Source organism: Bufo bufo, chromosome 10 (assembly GCF_905171765.1).
Source record: "Bufo bufo chromosome 10, aBufBuf1.1, whole genome shotgun sequence".
Lineage (NCBI taxonomy): Eukaryota > Metazoa > Chordata > Amphibia > Anura > Bufonidae > Bufo > Bufo bufo.
The window spans coordinates 93,698,996-93,722,233 of record NC_053398.1 but is presented as its reverse complement, the minus strand read 5'-3'; the positions used below and the strand labels follow the sequence as shown (position 1 = coordinate 93,722,233).

The 23,238-nt window shown below is 42.7% G+C and overlaps 1 protein-coding gene across 2 annotated transcripts in view; it reads left to right on the top strand.

Moving 5' to 3' along the window:
• PC (pyruvate carboxylase) overlaps positions 1–22,294 on the top strand; it is a 495,508-nt gene extending 473,214 nt beyond the window's left edge. For both annotated transcript variants that reach the window (XM_040410263.1, XM_040410262.1), the window contains 8 exons: positions 1,520–1,676; positions 1,772–2,012; positions 2,463–2,712; positions 7,850–8,094; positions 11,350–11,529; positions 12,249–12,494; positions 13,337–13,477; positions 16,340–22,294. In XM_040410263.1, coding sequence (XP_040266197.1) covers positions 1,520–1,676; positions 1,772–2,012; positions 2,463–2,712; positions 7,850–8,094; positions 11,350–11,529; positions 12,249–12,494; positions 13,337–13,477; positions 16,340–16,588 — 1,709 coding nt within the window. In that variant the 3' untranslated portion in view covers positions 16,589–22,294. The remainder of the gene's footprint in view (positions 1–1,519; positions 1,677–1,771; positions 2,013–2,462; positions 2,713–7,849; positions 8,095–11,349; positions 11,530–12,248; positions 12,495–13,336; positions 13,478–16,339) is intronic.
• Positions 22,295–23,238: the final 944 nt, after the last annotated feature.

Genomic DNA, 23,238 nt, shown 5'->3' with positions numbered 1-23,238 from the left:
TGGAGAGGCCTTATAGGGGTATTTCTATCTGGGACATTGATGGCATATCACTAGCATCCAGATTTATTATTTGTATGCTGTATATCTTTTAGAGAACCTCTGACTTGGTTTTCCTCTACTACACCACCTGTCACTTGGTTTTCCTCTACTACACCACCTGTCACTTGGTTTTCCTCTACTACACCACCTGTCACTTGGTTTCCTCTACTACACCACCTGTTACTTGGTTTCCTCTACTACACCGCCTGTTACTTGGTTTTCCTCTAGTACTCCACCTCTGCCTTGGTTTTCCTCTACTACACCACATGTCACTTGGTTTTCCTCTACTACACCACCTGTCATTTGGTTTTCCTCTACACCACCTGTCACTTGGTTTTCCTCTAGTACACCACCTCTGCCTTGGTTTTCCTCTACTACACCACCTGTCACTTAGTTTTCCTTTACTACACCACCTGTCACTTAGTTTTCCTCTACTACACCTCCTTTCACTTGTTTTTTCTCTACTACACCACCTGTCACTTGGTTTTCCTCTACTACACCGCCTGTCACTTGGTTTTCCTCTACTACACCGCCTGTTACTTGGTTTTCCTCTCCTACACCACCTGTGACATGGTTTTCCTCTCCTACACCACCTGTGACATGGTTTTCCTCTCCTACACCAACAACAACATATTAATCAGCATGTTACTAGCTTTAGCTGTATACTTTTGTGGAGACTAATACTGAATTATGTAAAAACAAACTTCTATTTCTGTACGTGGTGAATGCAGTTTACCTCCCACCAGCTATCTGGTTAGTGTCATGCACTCTGGGCTGTGATCACGTCCACCATGGCATGATTGATATCCAAAGAGGCTCCAGTGTTCTCCATAACTCTGTCTCCTGCCTTCCAACTCATAGTGCAGTGAATCTGGATGTATTTGCTTCTGCTTCATCTGCGCATGCGCAGTAAGGTGGAAGATAGACTGAACAAGATTTCAGCAGAGATTCTGATAACATTGGAACCTCTTTAAGATGTCAGTCATGCCACAATGGATGTGACTGCAGCCTGGCGTGTGTGTTTATGGGCACGGCACCATCCAGAAGTCTAGTAGGCGCATACACAGCGCACATAAGTATGGCTTTGTTTTTTACAGTACATTGTTCAGTATCTATGAAAGCATACTGCTCAAGCTAGTAATGTGCCGTACAGCGTGTTGGTGGTGGTGTAGCAGATGAAGTCTTTGTAAAGTGAAGTTCATTTCTGATGACGGTCAAGCAACTTTCAGAATGACCGGGTCTCTCGTCGGTGCCTGTCAGTATATAAATCTGGTAATGTGCCTCTGGTTTTAGACTGTTGCATTGTACTGATGTGCTTGAATGATTATCATGACTTGCTTCACTTCATTCTCCATGTGTAACTGAACGGAGTGTGTGAGCTGATGGTTAACTGTCCGGAACATAGTACTGCTGTCTGACTGCGCTGTGGTAGTACCGCTTGCTCACAGGCGGAGAACTGAATATTTTTTTCTGGTGATAGGTGCAACTTTTGACGTTGCTATGCGATTCCTTTATGAATGCCCTTGGAGACGACTACAAGAATTAAGGGAGCTCATCCCTAACATACCCTTCCAAATGCTTCTCAGAGGTGCAAATGCTGTGGGATACACCAACTACCCTGATAATGCAGTTTTCAAGTAAGTCTGGTGAAAGATCACGGGCTCATCTTACTTTTTTACCTGTAGGTCCGGGGCACTTTCATCATCAATGGTTTAACTGTTTCTTTACTCAGGTTTTGTGAAGTGGCGAAAGAGAATGGAATGGATATCTTCAGGGTGTTTGACTCTCTGAATTATCTACCTAATATGATTTTGGGTATGGAAGCAGCAGGCCAAGCTGGTGGGGTCGTAGAAGCTGCCATCTCGTATACTGGGGATGTGGCAGACCCTACTCGCACCAAGTACACATTGGATTACTACGTAAATCTGGCTGAAGAGCTTGTCAAAGCTGGAACACACATCTTGTGCATAAAGGTACTGTATATAAAACTTTGGAAAAATGCCATAGCTTTCATTTTACAATGATTATTTCCTTTCAGCAGCCTGTGGCGCCGCAAATACGATAAGGATAGGGCTACACGGCGACCCTGGTCGTGGCCAGGATTGCAGAGTAACCATTGGTGACCCCATTCATTTCTATGGGATCACCTCTACTCTGCAATCCTGGCTGCGACCAGTGTCGCCATGTAGCCCTTGCCTGATGGTGTACAGTACTTGTATCTGCATTTATATAGTCCAAAGGAAATTATTCTGTGGTCATTTTCTAAAATTGCTCAGTCTTTTTGTGCAGGAAATCTTACTTGTGAGTGCGAATTCTGAATTTACTCTAATTGTAATTAATGATTGTAAGAATGTTCCTGTCCCTCCAAGACCCTCATGCAGTAGGCATACCAAAATCTTTATATCTGGTTTTGTGTCTTCTAGGACATGGCAGGACTGTTGAAACCCAAATCTTCAGATATGCTGATTCGAGCTCTCAGAGACAAATTTCCCGACACCCCAATTCATGTGCATACCCATGACACAGCTGGTGCCGGGGTGGCTTCTATGCTGGCATGTGCACAAGCTGGAGCTGACATTGTGGACGTAGCGGTTGACTCCATGTCTGGGATGACTTCTCAGCCTAGTATGGGGGCTCTGGTGGCATGTGCAAAGGGCACAGAACTGGACACAGGTAACTTTGTATGAAAGCATGTTTGGCTTTTATTGGTCTAGTAGTAAATACATGCTTTGCTATGTTACATACAGAACATAGTAATTTTCTGGACTAAAAAGTCCTTGTGTCTTATAGTCTGCAGTCAGGGTGGCACCTGCACACTTGTCTCTCTCTGCTCAACACCGATCAGTGCAGGCAGGAGAGGAGCACGGTTCAGCACATGCAGTGCAGCAGACGACTCAGGCCGAAGGTCTTTAATCTGCAGTTACGGAGAAGAATGCATCGATCTGCAGCCTAAGGACCTTCAATGATGTCACCAGTGAGGGGGGCAAGATGGGAAGTGCAGAAAAAGGAGTTTTCACTAAACACCTACCCTATGTCTGTGTGTGTTGCAGGGCTGTGTTTGTTGTATGCATGTAGCATAGCAGTGAGTGTGCGTGTAGCAAAGCTGTGTTTGTTGTGTGCATGTAGCAAAGCTATGTGTGCATGGAGCAGTGCTGTGTTTGCTGTGTACATTTAGCATAGCATTTTTTTTTTTTCTGTTGCCCATACCTGGGGTGCGTCTTATAGTCAGGAAAATATGGTATGTAGTCCATGTGAAGATATAGCTGTATCCACAAGTGTACCCCTCAGGATCAGCGCTGGTATATTATTTACTGACCCACAATACAGTCTGCATGGTATGTGGTCACGACGGAAGCGTTAAGAGGACATGTGCCACATTCAGTACATCATTTACCTTTCAGGCGATTTCATCTTTTTCGATCATTTCTATTTCGAGCCAAAGTGTGACCTGACATCAGGCTGTAATATCAGCTCTCTTCTGTCCTGCGTATTGACGCTGCCACACAGCAAAGCAATGGCCCATTTCAGTTTTTGGGGGTATCGCCTATTTATACAAAACCAAACATATCGTTATAGAGGAGCAAACCTCAATTTTTCCTATACAGACTCCCAGTTTATGCCTTCTGTATGTATGCAGTTTATATATGATAAATGTAATATACAGTTTTGTACTTTACCATTTTAGAATAATACTGATGCCTCATTTAGTCTTGCTGACATTATCTGAACGCAGTATTCGCTGATGTTACAGCACTTTTTTAATGAATCCCTTTGACGTGGATGGACGGTACAGATTTCCATAGCAGGGGTAGAGCAGGCGGATTGTCTGTGGAGGCACTTCTGTCGCAGGTCCTTACAGTGTTATCCTTTTACTTATGTAGACAATCCCTTTCATAGTGCCTGTGTATTAACGTCCCCCCTGTGTTCTCCCTGGCATTCATTTTGGCATGCAGTCTGGGCTTTAAAAGCAACAAATTGCAAGTGTTACATGTGTCCTGGGAGTGCTGCCTCTTAAGCAGTGATTAGCAGCTGGCATTTTACCCTGTTTAAAAAGCCTGGCAGCGGCACGCTGGGATGCCTGTTGTTAGGTTACGTTTCCGATAACCCCTTTTGTGCCACATGTAAGTTTGGAGTATAGGTTTAATGTTGTGATTCATCGGCAAACAATATACACCACTCAGCATTAAAATATTAAAACCACTGAAGGTGAATGAATTACTGTATTCTCAATCCTAGGCCACCCGTTCCCTGAACATCTCTACCCTGTGCTCATTACATTGCCCTCTCATAGTAGAATGGGGTTTAATAGAACAATAAAGAACATAATGCTGTAGAAGAGAGTTTTTGAGGATTTGGAGCTAAAAAGTGAGTCACCCCTTTATTTGTAATATTGTGAGACGTAGTCTTTCCCTGTCTTTGTACCCTAAATGGACAATAGATAGGGCCGTCAAGGTGGTCCGCAGAAAGGTTTTCACATCCTTGTTGGATAAAGATGCTGAGCTGATACTGACCACATACCAGCCAGTTTGAATGCAGCCGCATATAGTAAGGATTATCCAGGGATAGAGAACACTGTGAGAAATAATGTGCCCATATCAGGACGAGATATTGGCAGAGGTTCTAATAAAGGGAAGTTACTTTGTAGTGAAGAAAGGTGGATCGCTGGGGAGTAGTTTGTCGTCTAGCTATTTTGAGAGCAAACAGCCCAAGGATACGCGGCTGGAATGAAAAAAGATTCTACAAGTGCGGGTCAGAGAGGTGCCGCCTATGTAAACATACATTTGCCGCAGAAATTTTCTGTTCCAGTAGCAGTGATTTATCCCCTTCACAGTCTGTGTGATGAAGTATGTCCTCTATACAGATGTAGTAGAGTTAACACTCATGCTTTATGAGATGTGTTATCTAAATTAAATGCGTTAAGCAAACACCTTCAATTGCTTTTCAATGGCTTTTGTTTCAAGATAACACGATGAGTTAAGAAATTTGAGTTAAGAGTTTGAGTGTTAACCCTGCTACATCTGTATGTGATAATCTGTACTCAGTGTGATCTCATGTACACATGGCTGCACAATAAGACCTGTCATCCAGATTCTGTGGTGTAGAGCAGGTGAAGAAGCCCTCTGGAGGAGGACACTCAGGGACGCCATCTTAAGGGCTTATGCCCACGAGCGTAAGCGCTCAGTGCTCGTGCTGCAGACCACAAATTGCAGTCCTCAATGCACGGGCACAATCGTGGGGCAGCCACATGCGGATCGCGGACCCATTCACTTGAATGGGGTCAGCGATCCGCATCTGACGGTCCGTACCGCAAAAATGTAATGCATGCACTAATTTTCACTAATTCAAATGATGCGGAATGCACACGGCCAGTGCCCCGTGTATTGCGGACCCACCGGGGCGACTGTTGTGGGCATGAGCCCTAACAGTGACATGCCATTCAAGATGTGACTGCTGAGGCCTGTGATCAGCTGCTGCAGTCACAGGATTTAGCCACTGCCTGGTCCTGTGGGGGCCGGAAGTGACCGGCAACTAGGCAGCATCATGGGCATGGTGGGACCATGGACAGGTATTTTTTTAATGGGGCACAGATTAGGACCATTGGGCTTGTCTGTCCTATATACATCATAAGCAGAATGCTTGTAAATTGTATTTGGATTGTACAGGGGATAATATACTTATAATATTCTGAAATACTCACAAAATATTTCTATGACCCATTGTACCATGCGGTTTACCCCCTCAGTTTTCATGCAGTAGTAGTTGATAGTATCTTTTATGGGCACATTTTAATGATGCATTGTCCCAAGCCTTCATTGTGCGGCATTGGAAGTGGAGATCTCTGACAACATCGGAAACGCACGGAACAGATGATAGAAGTGCTCTACTTTGTCCCATACACCTTGTTCACCGGTATCATCTGTTCAGGTGTGAAGGACTCCGGTCAGGGACAGACTGGCTATATACCCTACAGGAAAGTTACCAGGTGGGCTGATGCTCAGTGGGTCACAGAGTCCTCCTCACGGCCACTGGCCAGGTACAACGATCTGATTCTTCCAGCATTAATTAATCCTAGGAATATAAGCTACTTATGCACCTTACTGCCACCTCCACTGCCCTCCTGAATTCAACTGTATCACCTCAGTATGGTGCTAGGGCAGTATTTTATCCTGCACTGTGATTTTTGTGCTGCACTACATTATTTCTAGCCCCACATATTTCTTTTGTCCCTGCCTACTTGTGGCTTGTATTGGTCCTGCCTACTTTATTTCCAGCCGTCTGTAAATTTGGACTCGCCTACAACTTGGGGCCACTTTTAGTTTTTTTTTCCAGAGCCACTTTAAAGGGGTTATCCAATAGTACAGATACCTCCCACAATGCCCGAGCCCCTCCTATAGACAATACCCACCCGGGCCCCGGCAACCAATAAGGGGCTGTGAGGTTGACCATGCTCCCTAGCATCTCGGGTGACGCTAGGGAGGCTGGTCAGTGTTGCAGCCTGCTATTGTCTGCTGCTCCCCGTTGCGGGATGTGTTGATCTGCGGCTGTGCAGGGATCCGGAGGGATGTAGGTGTCGGGGACCGGATAAGTATCTTCTATCAGAGGGACCCGTGCATTGTGGGGGTATTTGTACAAATGGATAACTCCTTTAAAGGGGTTGTCCGGGTTCAGATCTGATACCCATATTTTCACCCAGGCAGCCCCTCTGATGTTAGCATCGGAGCATGTCATGCTCCTATGTGCTCCCTTGCTCTGCGCTGGATTGCGCAGTGCAAGGGCTTTTTTATTTACAATAATACACTGCTGGGTGGAGGCTTCCCCCCAGCGGTGTATTCGGTGACGTCACCGGCTTTGATGGGCTGACTTTAGCGCTGCCCTAGCCTTTTTACAGGCTAGTGCAGCACTAAAGCCTGCGCATCAGTGCCGGTGACGTCACTAGGCTCACTGCTGGGCGGAAGCCTCCGCCTGGCAGCCCTAAGGAGAGCCCAGTTAGTCACCAGAACTCCTGAAAATGCCTTTGCACTGCCTGATTTAGTGTAGGGGAAAGGAGAGCATCGGAGCATGAAATGTCAGGGCCCCTGCATGGGTGAAATTCTGGGTATCTCCGGGTTCAGCTCTGAACCTGGACAACCCCTTTAAGTTCCCAGTTCGTCCCTGACTCCAGTTGATGGTTAATGTGATGCAGTAGAGCATGTGATCGCACCGCGCTGTATTTCTTTTTAATTGTGTTTTATATGTTGATGATCACACTATCTATGAGGAAGCACGTACTGTAAGCAGGACACTCTGCTGGCTGTAACCTTTTCTAACTCGCAGGAATAAAGTATTCATTCAGGTTTTAGCTTAGGGCGGCAGAGCTTTTACCACTGTGTCTATGGACAGGTTCTTATATACGGAGACCTCTCGCCACTATGTCTGATCCCCTTTTCTCCGGTCTCTACACTGTGCTGTTCTTCCTAAAGATGTCATCTTATTCCTTGGGAGGAATAACAGGAACAACACAAGAAACAGTTCGAAGAAAAGATGCTCCAGAATTTGTTACATTATGGGAAATGCAGGTCTTTACTGAAATAGAGATGTCCAAGGCGCTGACAGATCCTCTATAGAAGGGTTGTACGAGAATAATGCTCTTTGTCCCTGGGCTGTGTCTGGTATTGTTGCTCTGCATTCACATGAATAGACATGATTCCAGACCTAGCTCATGAAGATTAATACAATTTCTGGGCGAAAACAAAGCAGAGACATGTTTTCTAGTCCCAGACACCCTATTTAAATGCAATTTCACTGATTTAGTGTTTTTTACTCCTCCCAGGAATCCAGCTGGAGAAGGTTTTTGACTACAGCGAGTATTGGGAAGTAGCTAGAGGTCTCTATGCTGCCTTTGACTGTACAGCAACCATGAAATCTGGAAACGCGGATGTCTACGAGAATGAGATCCCTGGAGGCCAATACACCAACCTTCATTTCCAGGCTCACAGTATGGGGCTGGGGAACAAGTTCAAGGAGGTGAAGAAGGCATATACTGAAGCCAACAAACTTCTGGGAGATGTTATCAAGGTAATAATATGTCGCTCTGCGTCTCGTATATGCGCTGTGATGGCCAATAAATCACATAGTTACCTACAATGAAGTCTATTATAATGAAAGTGAAGACTTTACATGGCAGACATTCCAGCTTGATGGACAATGAGGTAAAGTGGTTACAAGGTTATCTGCATACAAGAAGCTTTTATCATTCCCTTCATACCAGTACAGGCAATAACATGAATATAATAAAAGTATCTTTTCTACATGTCCCTTATGAATGCATTCCATAGGTGGTTCTCCACCTACATCTGTTTCTAGAGAAGTCTAATTATTAATGGAGTCTGATATGGTTTCATCAATTTATCTAAAATTTCTCAGTCATTTCTTCAGTGTACGGCCTAAATTGGAACAGAATACTTACGACACACCGGTCTCTATCTCTATCATCAGCATAGATTCAACTGAAAATAAGTGTAGGGTTTGACGAGAATTATAAAAACACAGTGCCACGCCTGGCCACAAGTTGCATGTGGTATTGCAGCTCCTTCCTAGTCACTTCAGTGATTCTGAACTACATTACCATAGGCAAACCACTGATAGATGTGGTCCTGTCTCTGAAATAAATGCAGCACAGTTATCTAATTCTGTACAAACCCTTTAAATGTGACTTTCTTGACTCCATGATCGCAGACAGAACAGCAGAAGTGGTAGTGCCCTCTAGGTTGCCAGCTGCTGTAGAATTATATGAAATCAGTCACCAGGATCTAATACATTAGTACTGCAGATAAGGAGTCCTGATGAGTATTTTTTATTTTCCTACTGCCCCACGTTCCCCTGGCGTCAGAGTTTAAATACATTGTGAGGACTGCTGTGCATGTGCACAAGTCCTCTCCATTATGTATTCCAGCACAGTTTTGATTGCGGATGGGAGAACAGGGGCAGTAGGGAAATAAAAAATAGCAATCTGGACTCCTTGTCTGCAGGACTACTCATGTATGACTACCGAACAGTCCAGAATTGTGGTGACAGATTCCCTTTACATCACAATATTCTGGCTATGAGTAGCCACCACCAGGGGGAGCTTACTAAAGATGGATTTACAATGGAATTAAATTGAAGATTTAGAAATCTCCATGTATTGAGTTCCAGCCTGGCAGCCAGAATTCTAGGATTATAATATATAAATATATTAAATGAATCAGCAGAGAATTTTGGAATCTGAAGAATAAATATAATGACGTTATAGGTACACCTGGACCCCCTGGTACAGATCACTGTGTAATTTCCATGTAGCGTTCATACTGTAAAGCGAATTGTTGTAAAGCTGGGTGACAAGGAAGGGATCCCTGATCATTTTTTTACTGTATGGGGTCCAGAAATCTCGGCACTGTAATGTAGAACTCTTCAGTATACAGAGAGATTTTACAATTACAACTTGATTTACAGCAACAATGTGAAGTCGGCAGGCTGTGATCTTTAATCAATTGCTACAGGTCCCATATATTTCACCTTATGTAGTTGGTTGTTTTATTGACCTCCCTGTCATATCATGTCTGTAGGCGAGAGTTCAGCAGCAGCATGACATCGTCTGTTACTCTGCGCTTTACCGGCTTTGTTTTTATCTGAACGTTTGAGCTGGAATAGTGCAGAACGAAATTCACTTACTTTAACTTGTTTATTAATAGATCATGAACTTTGTGTGCTGTATACTGTGAGACACCCATGACCCCACCGGAGGATGGTTTTCTGTGCTGGTTTTCTTAATTGGGATCTAACCGCCTTTCAGTGCCACATACAGCCCTGGTTTAAAGCAATATGCACATAGAGGGTCGAGTTTTTAATGAATTTATCAGACTTAAGTTGCGCATTATAATTCATTTTAATTAATGCTCCCTGACAGGTTCCGATCTTGAATTAATTGGCCGCTGTTTCTAATAGCTTGGGAAGGAGCTATGATAGATGAGCAAAAAAAAAGTAGATGTTAACACCCATGTAGATGAAGACCCAAGATAATGAAATAGCTGCTCTAATAATTAACTATTTTGATAAACTGCACCAACCTCACCAGAGAGAACAAGTATTAACCTTTAAGTCCTTCTACACTACATGAAAAAGAAGCCGTCACAGGACAGTAACATCTCCACTTCTCTCCTGTGACATAGTAGGAAAATCCTTCTACTAAGATGTCAGAAACACTTTAAAGGGAATGTGTCATTTTCCCATGTTAATATCTATATTTAAACAAAAAACATAAAATCCTGCAGAATTTTCACACTGGCAACTAAGCCTAATAATAGGCGCTACTTCTTGGTCTGTACAGATCACTTTACTGCAGTTACCTGCCTATCTGTCATTCTAATCCTGCCTGTAATGATGATATCTCTGTGTATAGATAAGACAGGATCCTCCATTCACAATAGGTGATAGGGAGGTAAACTGTCCCATAGAAGTCAATGAGGTCCCCTCCTGACCATTGTGTCTATGGCCCATGTGGCTGCCGTAAAGCAATTTTCCTAATGCTTTCTAAATGCTGTTAAGAACAGCTCAGGCAAGATGGCCGCCGCCATAATCATGTGTCGCTGTCTGCTTTTAACTGGCAGCTAAAACTTTCAAGAGTTTTTTGGACCATGAAAATACTGGACAGTTGGGCAGTTCTTCGTCAGATTTGGACTACTGGGGATTATGCCAAATGGCATAATGAATTTTTACTGTGGTAATTGGTAAAGTGGTTTTCCAGACTACTGATACTGATGTCCTCAGGATAGGACATTAGCATCTGATCGCCACGAGTCTCAACACCCTGCACCCTTTCCGATTAGCTGTTCCCTGAAGTCTCCAGCCCATACCTAACTGTAACCCAGCATGGCTGCTACACTTTGCACAGAGCTGTGCTTCCTGTTTCATTCAAAGTGGTAGCTCCAGGGTTGGAGACTTCAGGGAACAGCTGATCGTCAGGGGTGCAGGGTGTTAGACAATCGGCTGTTAATGACCTATCCTGAGGATAGGTCATCAGTATCAGGACCCTGGTGAAAACTCTTGAGGCCTCACACAAAATTGCAATACAAATAGTATTTTAGATAAATGGTCCTTTTAAAAAATGGGGGACGATATAGAGGAATTGAAAGACTGTCATAGAAAAATGTGGAGTAGATCAGTAGTGGTCTTCTCACAGAGGTGGACTTTTGGAGAGGATTCGCTTTCTTTCAGTCAATGACATCTGAGCAAGTTGCAAACTCGATGACCTGAAAACAGATGAGTGATCTCTTCTTACCATTGTTCTACTAGGTAACACCTTCCTCCAAGATTGTGGGAGACTTGGCCCAGTTTATGGTACACAATGGCTTGTCACGTGAAGAGGTTGAAACAATGGCAGATGAACTCTCCTTCCCGCTCTCGGTGGTGGAATACCTGCAAGGTTTTGTTGGAATTCCTTATGGTGGTTTCCCAGAGCCATTGCGCTCAAAGGTAAGTTCACTTTTCTATAGGTATTAATGACTTCCTGAATTTCTGATGCTATCCTATAACCTCCACAGTAATTTAGGATTGTAAATACTAATGAGGGCATACTGTATATCACAAGGGGGATTTTTAACGTAAGATTAGATGGAGGTAAGGTTGACATTATTTGTGATCGATATATCAGAGGGTTGTGCAGTGCTCAGATATTTTAAATATGTTTAGAGATGTTTCTTCAACTTTTCTGTCCCTCCTCCTACCTATTGTCTAAATGCTGGCCAAACAGCGAGTCACGTCCACTTTTCACTCCACTTTTACAAATTAAAATGCATGGCACAAATAGCTTTGATTTCTGGTTAATAGATCTGTGCCACAGTGGTTTACAGGTGCAGCAGATTGATGTGTCTAGTGTAGTGATAGATTTCATTCGTATATGTTGCCCTGTGAGCATTTTTGTTTATATGGTCATAAAATGGAAACCGGATATTTATTCATAAAAGTGCAGATGTAACGATCATTGCTATCAGCAAATGGCGGTAAGAATTAGAATGTGGCATTTTTATTTGTTGAATTATGAAATATAAAAATAGCATATGTCCACATTTCCATACCCTTAAATATTCTGCAGACCTAAGATTAGTCTGAGTGTCAGAGATCCATTGAGGGCTGGTTTGATGAGGAAAGTTTGGCCAGAAATTTTAAAATCGCTTACCTACCTTAACCTACAGGTTTTGAAAGACCTACCACGCATTGAAGGTAGACCTGGAGCCACATTGCCATCAATGGATTTTACAAAACTGGAAGAAGGGTTGAAGAGCAAATATGATGATATCACTCCGGAGGATGTTATGTCTGCTGCTATGTATCCCAAAGTATTTGATGAGTACAAGGACTTTAGTACTCAGTTTGGTCCAGTTGAATGTCTCAATACTCGCCTCTTCTTGGAGGGACCTAAAATAGCTGAGGAATTTGAGGTATGTTTAATACAGAACATAATAGCCCCTATTTGTAAGACACCCGGTATAAACAATGTATGGAAGTATAGTCACATTTTGACGCTGTTCATGTCACTCTATGGTGACCTGTGGTTCAGTTGAACTACAGTAGATCCAGGTATTGCAGCCATAATTTTACATTTTATCAACCTAGGTTTATTTTTCATCAGTATTAACCCTCTTTGAAGTAACAGAGGAAAGTGGTCTTGCAGTGGTCTCCCTCTTGCATTATAATGTTAGTGAGAACGTACCTACCTATAAATAAGCATACCTTTTAGTAAGGTCTTGACAAAAACAAAATAGAAAAACTATGAGAGGCATATCAATTAAACCAGGCACAAAGTACCTAACGGGGGGTCTCCCTGTGACGCGTCTCCCTGGTCCCGGTTGGTTTGTAAACCATCTTTTCTATAAGGTTCTTCAGGTATTCAGACTAAAACATGACTCTCTCTAATGAGGGAGCCTGTTGGGGTGTTCTGCTTCCCGTGGTTCAGGCAATATGAATCTCTTGACAGGTTCCTTTTAAGTAAAAACTAAAACTATATTATTTGCATGTGGGATGTTGTCGATCAGGAAAGTCTAATACCATGAAAAAGCTGAACAGCCAAAACAACATGAAACTAACAAGGATCTGTCCTTGTATTGTGTGTGTTCTAGCTAGACTATAATGCTTTCTGATACACAGCAGAGTCTAGAGATGTTTGCAAACCGGTCAAGGACTATGAGTAAACATTGTAGAAATGGAATGATGGCTAAACGATCTACTGCAAACTCTTACTTCTACTTTTCCATCAAGTTTCAACTATTGTTTAATTTCTCAGGTGGAACTGGAAAGAGGGAAGACACTACACATCAAAGCCCTTGCTCTAGGGGATCTGAACAAGGCTGGTCAAAGGGAAGTCTTCTTTGAGCTCAATGGTCAACTTCGATCCCTCCTTGTTAAAGATACTCAGGCCATGAAGGTAAAGTGGCTTCATAAGTAGTTCACATGGGTAGACAGTAATAGTATGGGCAGAAAATGCATCACAATGTATGAACAATGGTGTTCTCAATACAAAGTTCCAACTGTTTTTACCTATATGCTTTGATGGAAATATGCTTTCAATTGCATAGGTGGGAAAACTCCTTTGAAGGAAGTCTGTAGCAGTTTCGACCACTGTCAACTGCTGACACCACTGGGTAGAAGCTGGGGAGAGCAGGACAAACATACCTATTGTGGAACTTTTATTATCAGAAGTAGTATAAATATGAACTTTTATTGTACTGGGCTGTGCGGCTGCAAGTGTCCCGGAGGTGGTGCTTCACTGTGAAGTGCACCCTGAGTTGAGCAGTTTTATAACCCCTCTCCACTGCTCTGAATGACAGCTGTGGTGTTCTTCAGGTTGGATGCTACAGCTGTCACTGAGAGCTGATGGGAAGGGCTGAGTGCTGAGAGCCTTTCACAGTGAAGCTCTGCCTCCAGGGCACTTGCAGGAGCAGAACATAGCAGAATGAAAGTTTTTATTCACACTGCACCTGGTGATAACCCTCAACAAAAAGTATATTTGTTCTGCTTCCAACAACCCCTACCTAGTGCCCTCAGCAGTTTAACAAGGTCAAAACTGAAGACTGCCGTTATTTCCCCAGTGAAGCAATGTTGTTTCAGTATAAGGCTTCATGCTATGCCCATGACCGTATGTTTGGTTCGCATCTGATCCGCATTTTTTGCAGATTAGGTACGACACTTTCATTTCTATGGGGCCACAGAAAATGCACACAGTGTGCTATCTGCATCTGTATGTCCGTTCTGCTGTACTGCAAAAAAATAAATAGACCATGTTCTATTCTTATCCGTTTTGTGGACAAGGACAGGGCATTTGTATACAGTCATGGCCAAAAGTTTTGAGAATTACATAAATATTGGAAATTGGAAAAGTTGCTGCTTAAGTTTTTATAATAGCAATTTGCATATACTCCAGAATGTTATGAAGAGTGATCAGATGAATTGCATAGTCCTTCTTTGCCATGAAAATTAACTTAATCCCAAAAAAAAAATTCCACCTTATTTCATTGCTGTCAATAAAGGACCTGCTGAGATCATTTCAGTAATCGTCTTGTTAACTCAGGTGAGAATGTTGACGAGCACAAGACTGGAGATCATTATGTCAGGCTGATTGGGTTAAAATGGCAGACTTGACATGTTAAAAGGAGGGTGATGCTTGAAATCATTGTTCTTCCATTGTTAGCATGGTGACCTGCAAAGAAACGTGTGCAGCCATCATTGCGTTGCATAAAATGGCTTCACAGGCAAGGATATTGTGGCTACTAAGCACAATTTATAGGATCATCAAGAACTTCAAGGAAAGAGGTTCAATTCTTGTTAAGAAGGCTTCAGGGCGTCCAAGAAAGTCCAGCAAGTGCCAGGATCATCTCCTAAAGAGGATTCAGCTGCGGGATCGGAGTGCCACCAGTGCAGAGCTTGCTCAGGAATGGCAGCAGGCAGGTGTGAGCGCATCTGCGCGCACAGTGAGGCGAAGACTTTTGGAAGATGGCCTGATGTCAAGAAGGGCAGCAAAGAAGCCACTTCTCTCCAAAAAAAACATCAGGGACAGATTGATCTTCTGCAGAAAGTATGGTGAATGGACTGCTGAGGACTGGGGCAAAGTCATATTCTCCGATGAAGCCTCTTTCCGATTGTTTGGGGCATCTGGAAAAAGGCTTGTCCGGAGAAGAAAAGGTGAGCGCTACCATCAGTCCTGTGTCATGCCAACAGTAAAGCATCCTGAGACCATTCATGTGTGGGGTTGCTTCTCATCCAACAACCCAAAAACACAGCCATCAATAAAGAATGGTACCAAAACACCCTCCAACAGCAACTTCTTCCAACAATCCAACAACAGTTTGGTGAAGAACAATGCATTTTCCAGCACGATGGAGCACAGTGCCATAAGGCAAAAGTGATAACTAAGTGGCTCGTGGACCAAAACGTTGACATTTTGGGTCCATGGCCTGGAAACTCCCCAGATCTTAATCCCATTGAGAACTTGTGGTCAATCCTCAAGAGGCGGGTGGACAAACAAAAACCCACTAATTCTGACAAACTCCAAGAAGTGATTATGAAAGAATGGGTTGCTATCAGTCAGGAATTGGCCCAGAAGTTGATTGAGAGCATGCCAAGTCGAATTGCAGAGGTCCTGAAAAAGAAGGGCCAACACTGCAAATACTGACTCTTTGCATAAATGTCATGTAATTGTAGATAAAAGCCTTTGAAACGTATGAAGTGCGTGTAATTATATTTCACTACATCACAGAAACAACTGAAACAAAGCTCTAAAAGTAGTTTAGCAGCAAACTTTGTGAAAACTAATATTTTTGTCATTCTCAAAACTTTTGGCCACGACTGTAGTTGCAGGAAAAATGGCGGCATACACACATCCGGAATCCAAAGAGTGTAAGCATTTAAAAGCTCTGCAAACAGTTTCCCATTGTTTTTGGTAGACCGCATCAACATTGTATTTTGTCTGCTAACCCTCAGCTGAATATTGAGCAGCATCTCGGCTCAAATTCTGCTAAATAATGCTGCTGAGTATAGCATTTTTATGATATACTGTATAAATAATGCACATATTAATATATAGTAATATATCGCCATGAGCACACCCCACGGTTGTCTCCTAGATATCAGTACACCATTGACCACACTTTGCCTGATACCAGTAAAAGGCATGAAAACCACAATGGTCACAGTTCTGAATATTATGAAATGTAAAGTAAGTGATTCTGAGTATATTCTTGAGGTCCTCCCCGACCTCTTATTGTTTTTAACAACTTTCCCTTGTTTTCAGGAAATGCACTTCCACCCCAAGGCCCTGAAGGACGTAAAAGGTCAGATTGGAGCCCCCATGCCAGGAAAAGTGATTGACATTAAGGTGAAAGAAGGGGATAGAATTGAGAAGGGACAGCCTCTCTGTGTACTGAGTGCCATGAAGATGGAGACCTTGGTGAATTCTCCAGTCTCTGGAACAATCAAGAAGATCTACGTGAAACTCGACATGCATCTGGAAGGAGAAGATCTTGTACTAGAAATAGAATAAATTGAAATTAAAATGGAATAGTTGTGCCGGGAAAGGGGATTAGTGAGTTGCCTAGGTTTCTGTTCCCTCTTGTAAGATTGAGAGGGTGCTGTATACTCATCTCCCCATGCCTGCTGACAGTGTGTCTGATCTATGTAAATGTAATGCTTTACATGCGGGTTTAGGGACCTAAATTGATATCTGGATTATTTTCACTTTGCTGGTTGAAAAAAAAAAATTTGCTAAATAACACACACAAATGCTTTTTCCTGAGCTTTCAGGCGAACATTAGGGAAAGTGTTTGCCAATCTGTGCTCTTGTCTAGGTGCAGAGAAATTGCTCCGCTGGAGATTGCTTGCCATTTGAAAGGGAGTCAGATGTTTCACATAAAATATAAATCTCTCCGATTTTCTTTTTAGTGCCAAACAGCAAATCGCTGAGCTTGCAACTACCACTTGTGCTCCATCCAGGTCCTGAATGAATAGGGATTGGATATGTATGAGACTCCCTACATGTTCGATATATGCCAATTGCATACAGTGATTGGCAGTGTGTAGCTGCTGAAGCTGTGACTGCATTTAGCGATGACGCACATAACTCCTGATCACTGCTTTCTTACTAACCGGTGCATTCCTTTCCATCATCTCGTAGCTTTCAGCACCATGGACAGAGCAACCGCCTGCTACTGTTCTATTGTGCACAAAACATTGCATCAAAACTACTTCTCCTGTAAGGCAGATGTGAGGTGGAGCAAACGGCAACAAGAAGTAGAAAAATTATGTCTCTGAGCTGAAAAGTCACTTTGTTTTACCATTGCATGCAATGTCCACAGTATGTCCATACTCCTTCTTCCGTCTTACGAACTCCGCAAACAAAGCATAACACCAGCAGGTTTTCTTGGCCTCTGGGCACAGATCTTCTCAGCATTCAGACTCCATTAGTCACCACGCTCCATGAAAGCCGAAACACCAGCAGAACAGGGGAGAGAAGGACAAAAAAGATTACTCGATAGGATCCATATTACAATAAAATACCTTGCTGTATTGTGTAAAACTTCCAAGATATCGCCTTGTTCCATTACACATCAGTAAAGGCACCCCGGGAGCTCATGTACAACTAGGTTTTACCTTTTTGGCTTCATCAGGAACTAAACTCCAAGGAATCGGAGTGAATAAATTGGAGTTTGGTCCCTGAAGAAGCTCTAAAGGTGAAACCTGGTCGGACGTGGGCCCCGGGGTTGTTTTATTGATGTGTAATGGAACAAGGTGATATCCTGTAAAGTTTACAGACTTGGATCCCATTCAGTAGTCCTTTTTGTCCTTCTCTCTCTTGTCCTGGCTGTCTATCTGCTTCAATGGGTGACTAATGGAGCCTAAACGCTGAGATCATCTGTGCCCAGAGGCTGAAAAAACCTGCAGTGGAAGTTTTATGGTATAAGAAGTGGTTGGCCCAGCCTGTGAAGGCCCTAAAACAGGTGGAGAAGTGTGGACATATTGTGGACAATCTGGAGGTACAGACGAGCTACTCTTCAGCATCGGGACATTGTTTTCTATTTCTGCTACATATCCTCTTACTGCAATATACATATAAAATGGGACTCTTTTCTTTAAAATAGTAATGTTTACTTTGTTTCCCCTGATTTTGGTTTAGCGTTTCATGATACTATGCAATTAATTTGGAATATTTTAAGCTGCAGAGTTTCTTAAGAGTGTTTTTGCCTATGTTCTTTTGAGAGCATTTTACATTATTTTGCATTTCATATATTATGATTTTTTTATTACTTTGTACCTTCACAGCCACACTTATTCTGTCTATAGGTTGCTGATTGTTGCCTTCCAGACCCCGGATTATATTTGTAGTAATGGTATTTTTATTCTATATGTTCATTTTTTTTAAGACTGGTAACACTGTAAATGAATCATACCCTCATATAGTAGGCAAAAATGGGGCACACGGAATGACCTGGATTACTGTGACTTGTAACTGGGAAAAACGAAATTCCTAATCCTTATACATATCATCAGGATGTGGTGTATTCTGTTGTTGGAATGTAAGGTTATTTTTCCGCTGGTTCTACATAGTATTCTTCCGCTGTGCATAATCAGGACTGCAGCTCATGCACTAGGAAGCAAATTCCCTTTTGCTTATACAATTACAGTTGTCAGCATCAAGATGGCTGCCTTAACACTACGAAATCTCATCAAAGACGCCACTGAGAGCACAGCCTGTAAAGAGCAGTTTGCAAACCATGTGGCAGGTGCTGAGGTTGTCAAGGAATAGTAACTCGTATGCTCGAGTAACTTTATAGACAAAATTTGTCTCTGGAGGATATATGAAGAGTTTAGGCAACGACATACGTTTGCTGTATTCTCTGCTTTCAGTCTATAAAAGACATCAAAATGAAATAGAGGAAATAAAATGTTTGCATAACCAACACTGCTATATAGTGCACATACCCGACGGCTGAGATTGTACGTCCCTATTTTCTGTGGTCGTTAGAGAGGGAATGGCAGAGGTGGATCACTTCCAGTATTGTTACATGGAGGATTGCAGCTACACACAGTTATAACTATAACCATGAGAGTACATAACGGTGCACATAGAAGGCTGGGATATTCATTTCGGTAGGGGGGAGCTATGTATTTAAAGGCACGTGTGAAAACCCGAGCACTTTTATTGACACTGTATTAGCACAGCTTAAAGGGGTTATCCAGCAATTTGATATTGATAACCAGGATAGGTCACCAATATCAGATCAGCTGAGGTCTGAATCCCGGAACTTCTCATAGGCCAGTGACATCTCTGTACATCAATCAAGTGAATGGATCCGAGCTGCAATACCAAGTACAGCCACTATAATATGTATGGCACTGTGCTCCAACTCAAACCATTTCAGACAGCTGATTGGCAGGGGTTTCGGGGATCAGACTGCCACCAATCTGATATTGATGGCCTATCCCGAGGTCATAAATATTAATGGTGGACATTATAAGCCATACTAGTTTAGATGTGAATCCAGCTGTGAAATGAGCTAGTAAATCACCATCTAGCCAGCAGCACCATCTCTGTCTGTGTGTCTGCCTCTCAGCAGCAGACCTTGCCTCCTTCTCCAGAGACATCTGGGTTGTAATCTGATTTTTCTGAACCTCTTCATTGAAGACAGATTCGAGCAATTGAGAGTGAGGCGTGGGGGATGCATTTTTCTGTGATAAGATACATTACAAAGTTTCTTCGATTTTCCTGTACTATTCAATCATGTGATCCAAACATATAGTAGATGAAAACAAATAGCATCAAGAACCAGAATTACTGTAGCCTAACTTCCCTGCCCTTCAGCAGTATAAATACTACATTTTAATTTAGGACAGCAGCTGTGCATTGTGGGGAAATCATAGGCATTTAGGGATTGCCAGCTGCTTGTTTGGACTACCCCTGGTCTTGAGTGCCCTTGGGCTCTGCCTATTTTAAGATTTTTACCATCTAACCTCCCTTGCCTAGTTAAGAATTTATAAAGACTGAGCTGTAAGATGCTATGTGATGTGTTCTACATTAAGATTCTCAGTCCTGTACCCTCTTTTCACCTTCACTTTTTTTTCTCATGTAGCAACATTTTCTGATACGTAGAGCACTCATCGCCAACACCTCTTTCACCACATTAACTCTTCCCTAGCATGAGCGTGTGCAGTAGAAGTTGACGTACATACATGTGCTCAGCGGTTGTCCTTTATTCGCATGAATCTCTGATATCTGAGCTCTGCTCATACAGAGGGAGCACTTTGTTACTCATCTCTGCTGCATCTTTAGATTGGAAAAGTCTATCCAGTTGCTTTGTTAAAAATGCGTTTGCCGAGGACGTTGCTAAATGTTCAGCATTGTAATCGTTTCCCCTCCAATAATGCAGTGGACTCGGCGCCTTGTTTTACCTTACGTAACTGTCAGACTGGATGATCTCTTGGTATGATTCTTATAGGTCTGGATAAGTGAATAGGTAAAGGTTTCCGAAGGGCTGTTTGCATTTCCATTTACTGTGCCATGATGATCCGTTTACAGATACTCTGTGCAAAGAGCCTGTGGGCAATACATAGCACATTGTGAGCGCTCTGACCTTTTAATGTCTAGAATACAATGAACTATGTGTGAACCCAGTCGGGCCATATAGTGATAAATGAGAGCTGATGTGCGGCTGGTATCATGGATGGCTACTATGGAGTCCATGGAATGTGGTGGATCACATCTATCCAAAATTGTAATGTTGCAGATCTATTCTAGCTCTCCTCACGTCATATCTAGTATATTAAGTCCAGTGTTAGGCCTACACGTAACGCACACTTTCCATATCACTCACCTCCAGGTGCATTTTTTATGCTGGGGATCTTTTAGTTCTAACATTTTCTTGAGCACAAAATGTTTTTACCTTTTAATAAATGAGCAGCTTCTTATCTGCTTAGTCTATGCAGAAAGGTACTCCGCACTTGCACAGTGAATCCGTATCGAATACAAGCACCCAAGCTGTCGTACAGAAGAGCTTCTCGGGGTAGCAATACAGATGGGGTTTTTTGTGCATTTATACAATATGTGCTTGCTTTTTTACATGTATTCATTTAAAGTCACAGCAGCAAATGTTTTAATATATTGTACGTGTGCCTATCAGGCACCTTTTAACCACTGTCCACAAAGGTTTAATAGGACTAGGGGGGAGATTAATGACAGACCGGTGTTTTACACCGGCCTATGATATCTCCTGCACTGCCAGAAGATGCGACTAATATATGACGAGGCACAGCCTCTTCAACAGTTATTGGGCACCTCCAGCCGTCCGTGCACCAGACTGAAGCTAAGAGCTGCCGTACATTTCTGTCTTCATTTGCGCCTGAAAACAGGCACAAATAAAGATAAATGGGGTGGACCTGCTGGCCCACGCCATGGCCCGTTTTCAGAAAGAGGCAAAGACGGTGTAGAAACACCACTTGCAACAAAATTTGAGGAACATGGTTTACAACTTTTTCTGGCGCAGAGAGATGAAAAATCTCCCCCTTGGTGTTTACCCTGGCTATGTTTTCAGGCTCATCCATAAGCTGGGTGCACAATACCTTTTAGTCACGCTCGTCCCACTTTATGTATCCCAGTATTTTATGTTGTACAGTCATATTGGGTGCCCTAATTACAATACGTGTTGACTGTTCTGTCCAATAGTGTTACATGCTTCAAGCCAACACGTAAGCCACGTTATTATTATTCATTGCTGGGCACCTAGATCACATATCTTACCAATTTATAATGGACTCTGGCAACAGAGTGGGTGATCACATTGGGTGGGATTCTCTCCGTAGAGGCTGGGTTCTTATTGAGCTTTTAGTCAATGTAATAGAACAGTAATGGAGACTTCGTCCCCTTCTCTCCACTCCATATCTTAGGTTATAAAGGCTGCTTTGTGAGTCTAGTAACAATTGAAAATAAGTAGCAATTATGGTGAAAATTGTAACCCCCAAATCATTAACTGTGGACCATTAACTTTTGTTAAACCAGTGTTTACTATTAAATTGTTTACATTGTGAACTAACTGGATAATTTCCTTGATTGTCTAATGCCAGGGAAGTAACAAAGAGAATTAATTTGTGAAATGTCTTAAATGTACAGGTTGAATTTTGCCTTTGGACACCTTGTTGTGTGTGTGACTTACCCTCATGTTTATCCATTGGAAATAAAGCTGAAATTATTCTATTATATAGGCCTGCATTTGTTTGTTGCCTTTGGTCATTTATTTAAATTTTAAATTTTGGGAAATTACCAATAAAACACCACATACGCCTGACGATGACCTAGACAACAACTTTCATCATCCATATCATGACATATACTGACTGGCATTGGCAGCAGTGCCACCCCCATTATCCAGACTGCTCTGTGTCTGTGACTCATTTTGAGCAGTGAATAAATGATGACACTAATGGACTGTGACAAATTCGGCTCCTGCCACCAGCCAGCCAGTGCTGTGTGCACCAATGCCAATCCCAGCCCCAGTTATATGGAATCCTCAGAGGAGGAGAGTGGGCGGCCCACTGTGGACACCAGCCAATCTGGCATTTGCCAAATGGTCAGTCCGGCCCTTACCTGACTTCTGAAGAACCAAACGCCTTCATGAAGAAGTGTCTAAGGAGGAAGGTTGTGTGCTTGAATCCAGACCTTTCTTGAGTAGTAGTACTTTATTTTCAAGTCTCACACAGAACACATTTTGGGGATGATTCTCCTTCGTCAGATCAATGAGACACTAAAGCTATGTTCACCTTGGATGGGGAAGAGGTAGAGCTATGGGGGAGTCAGGAGATGAGACTGAAGAGAGTGGGCCGGCCCACTGTGGACACCGGCCCATCTGGCATTTCCCTCACCTGACTTCTGAAGTAGTGTCTAAGGAGGAAATAACCATCATTGTTCTGCTTTCACTGGAAATATCAATGATCAGTATGTTAACTGGATTCTATGGCTGTCCTTCCTTATCAGGAATAGTGACACCTATCAGATTTAAAACCTCCTTATGTTATTAGTATATTGAATGCAATGGTTTGATTGGGGTGAACATCTCCTAGGAATAAAGGGAACCATTATGATGATTAAAAGAAAGCAGCATAAGGTTACAGATCCACAGCTAAATCTTCAGTTATGTTGCAAAGGGA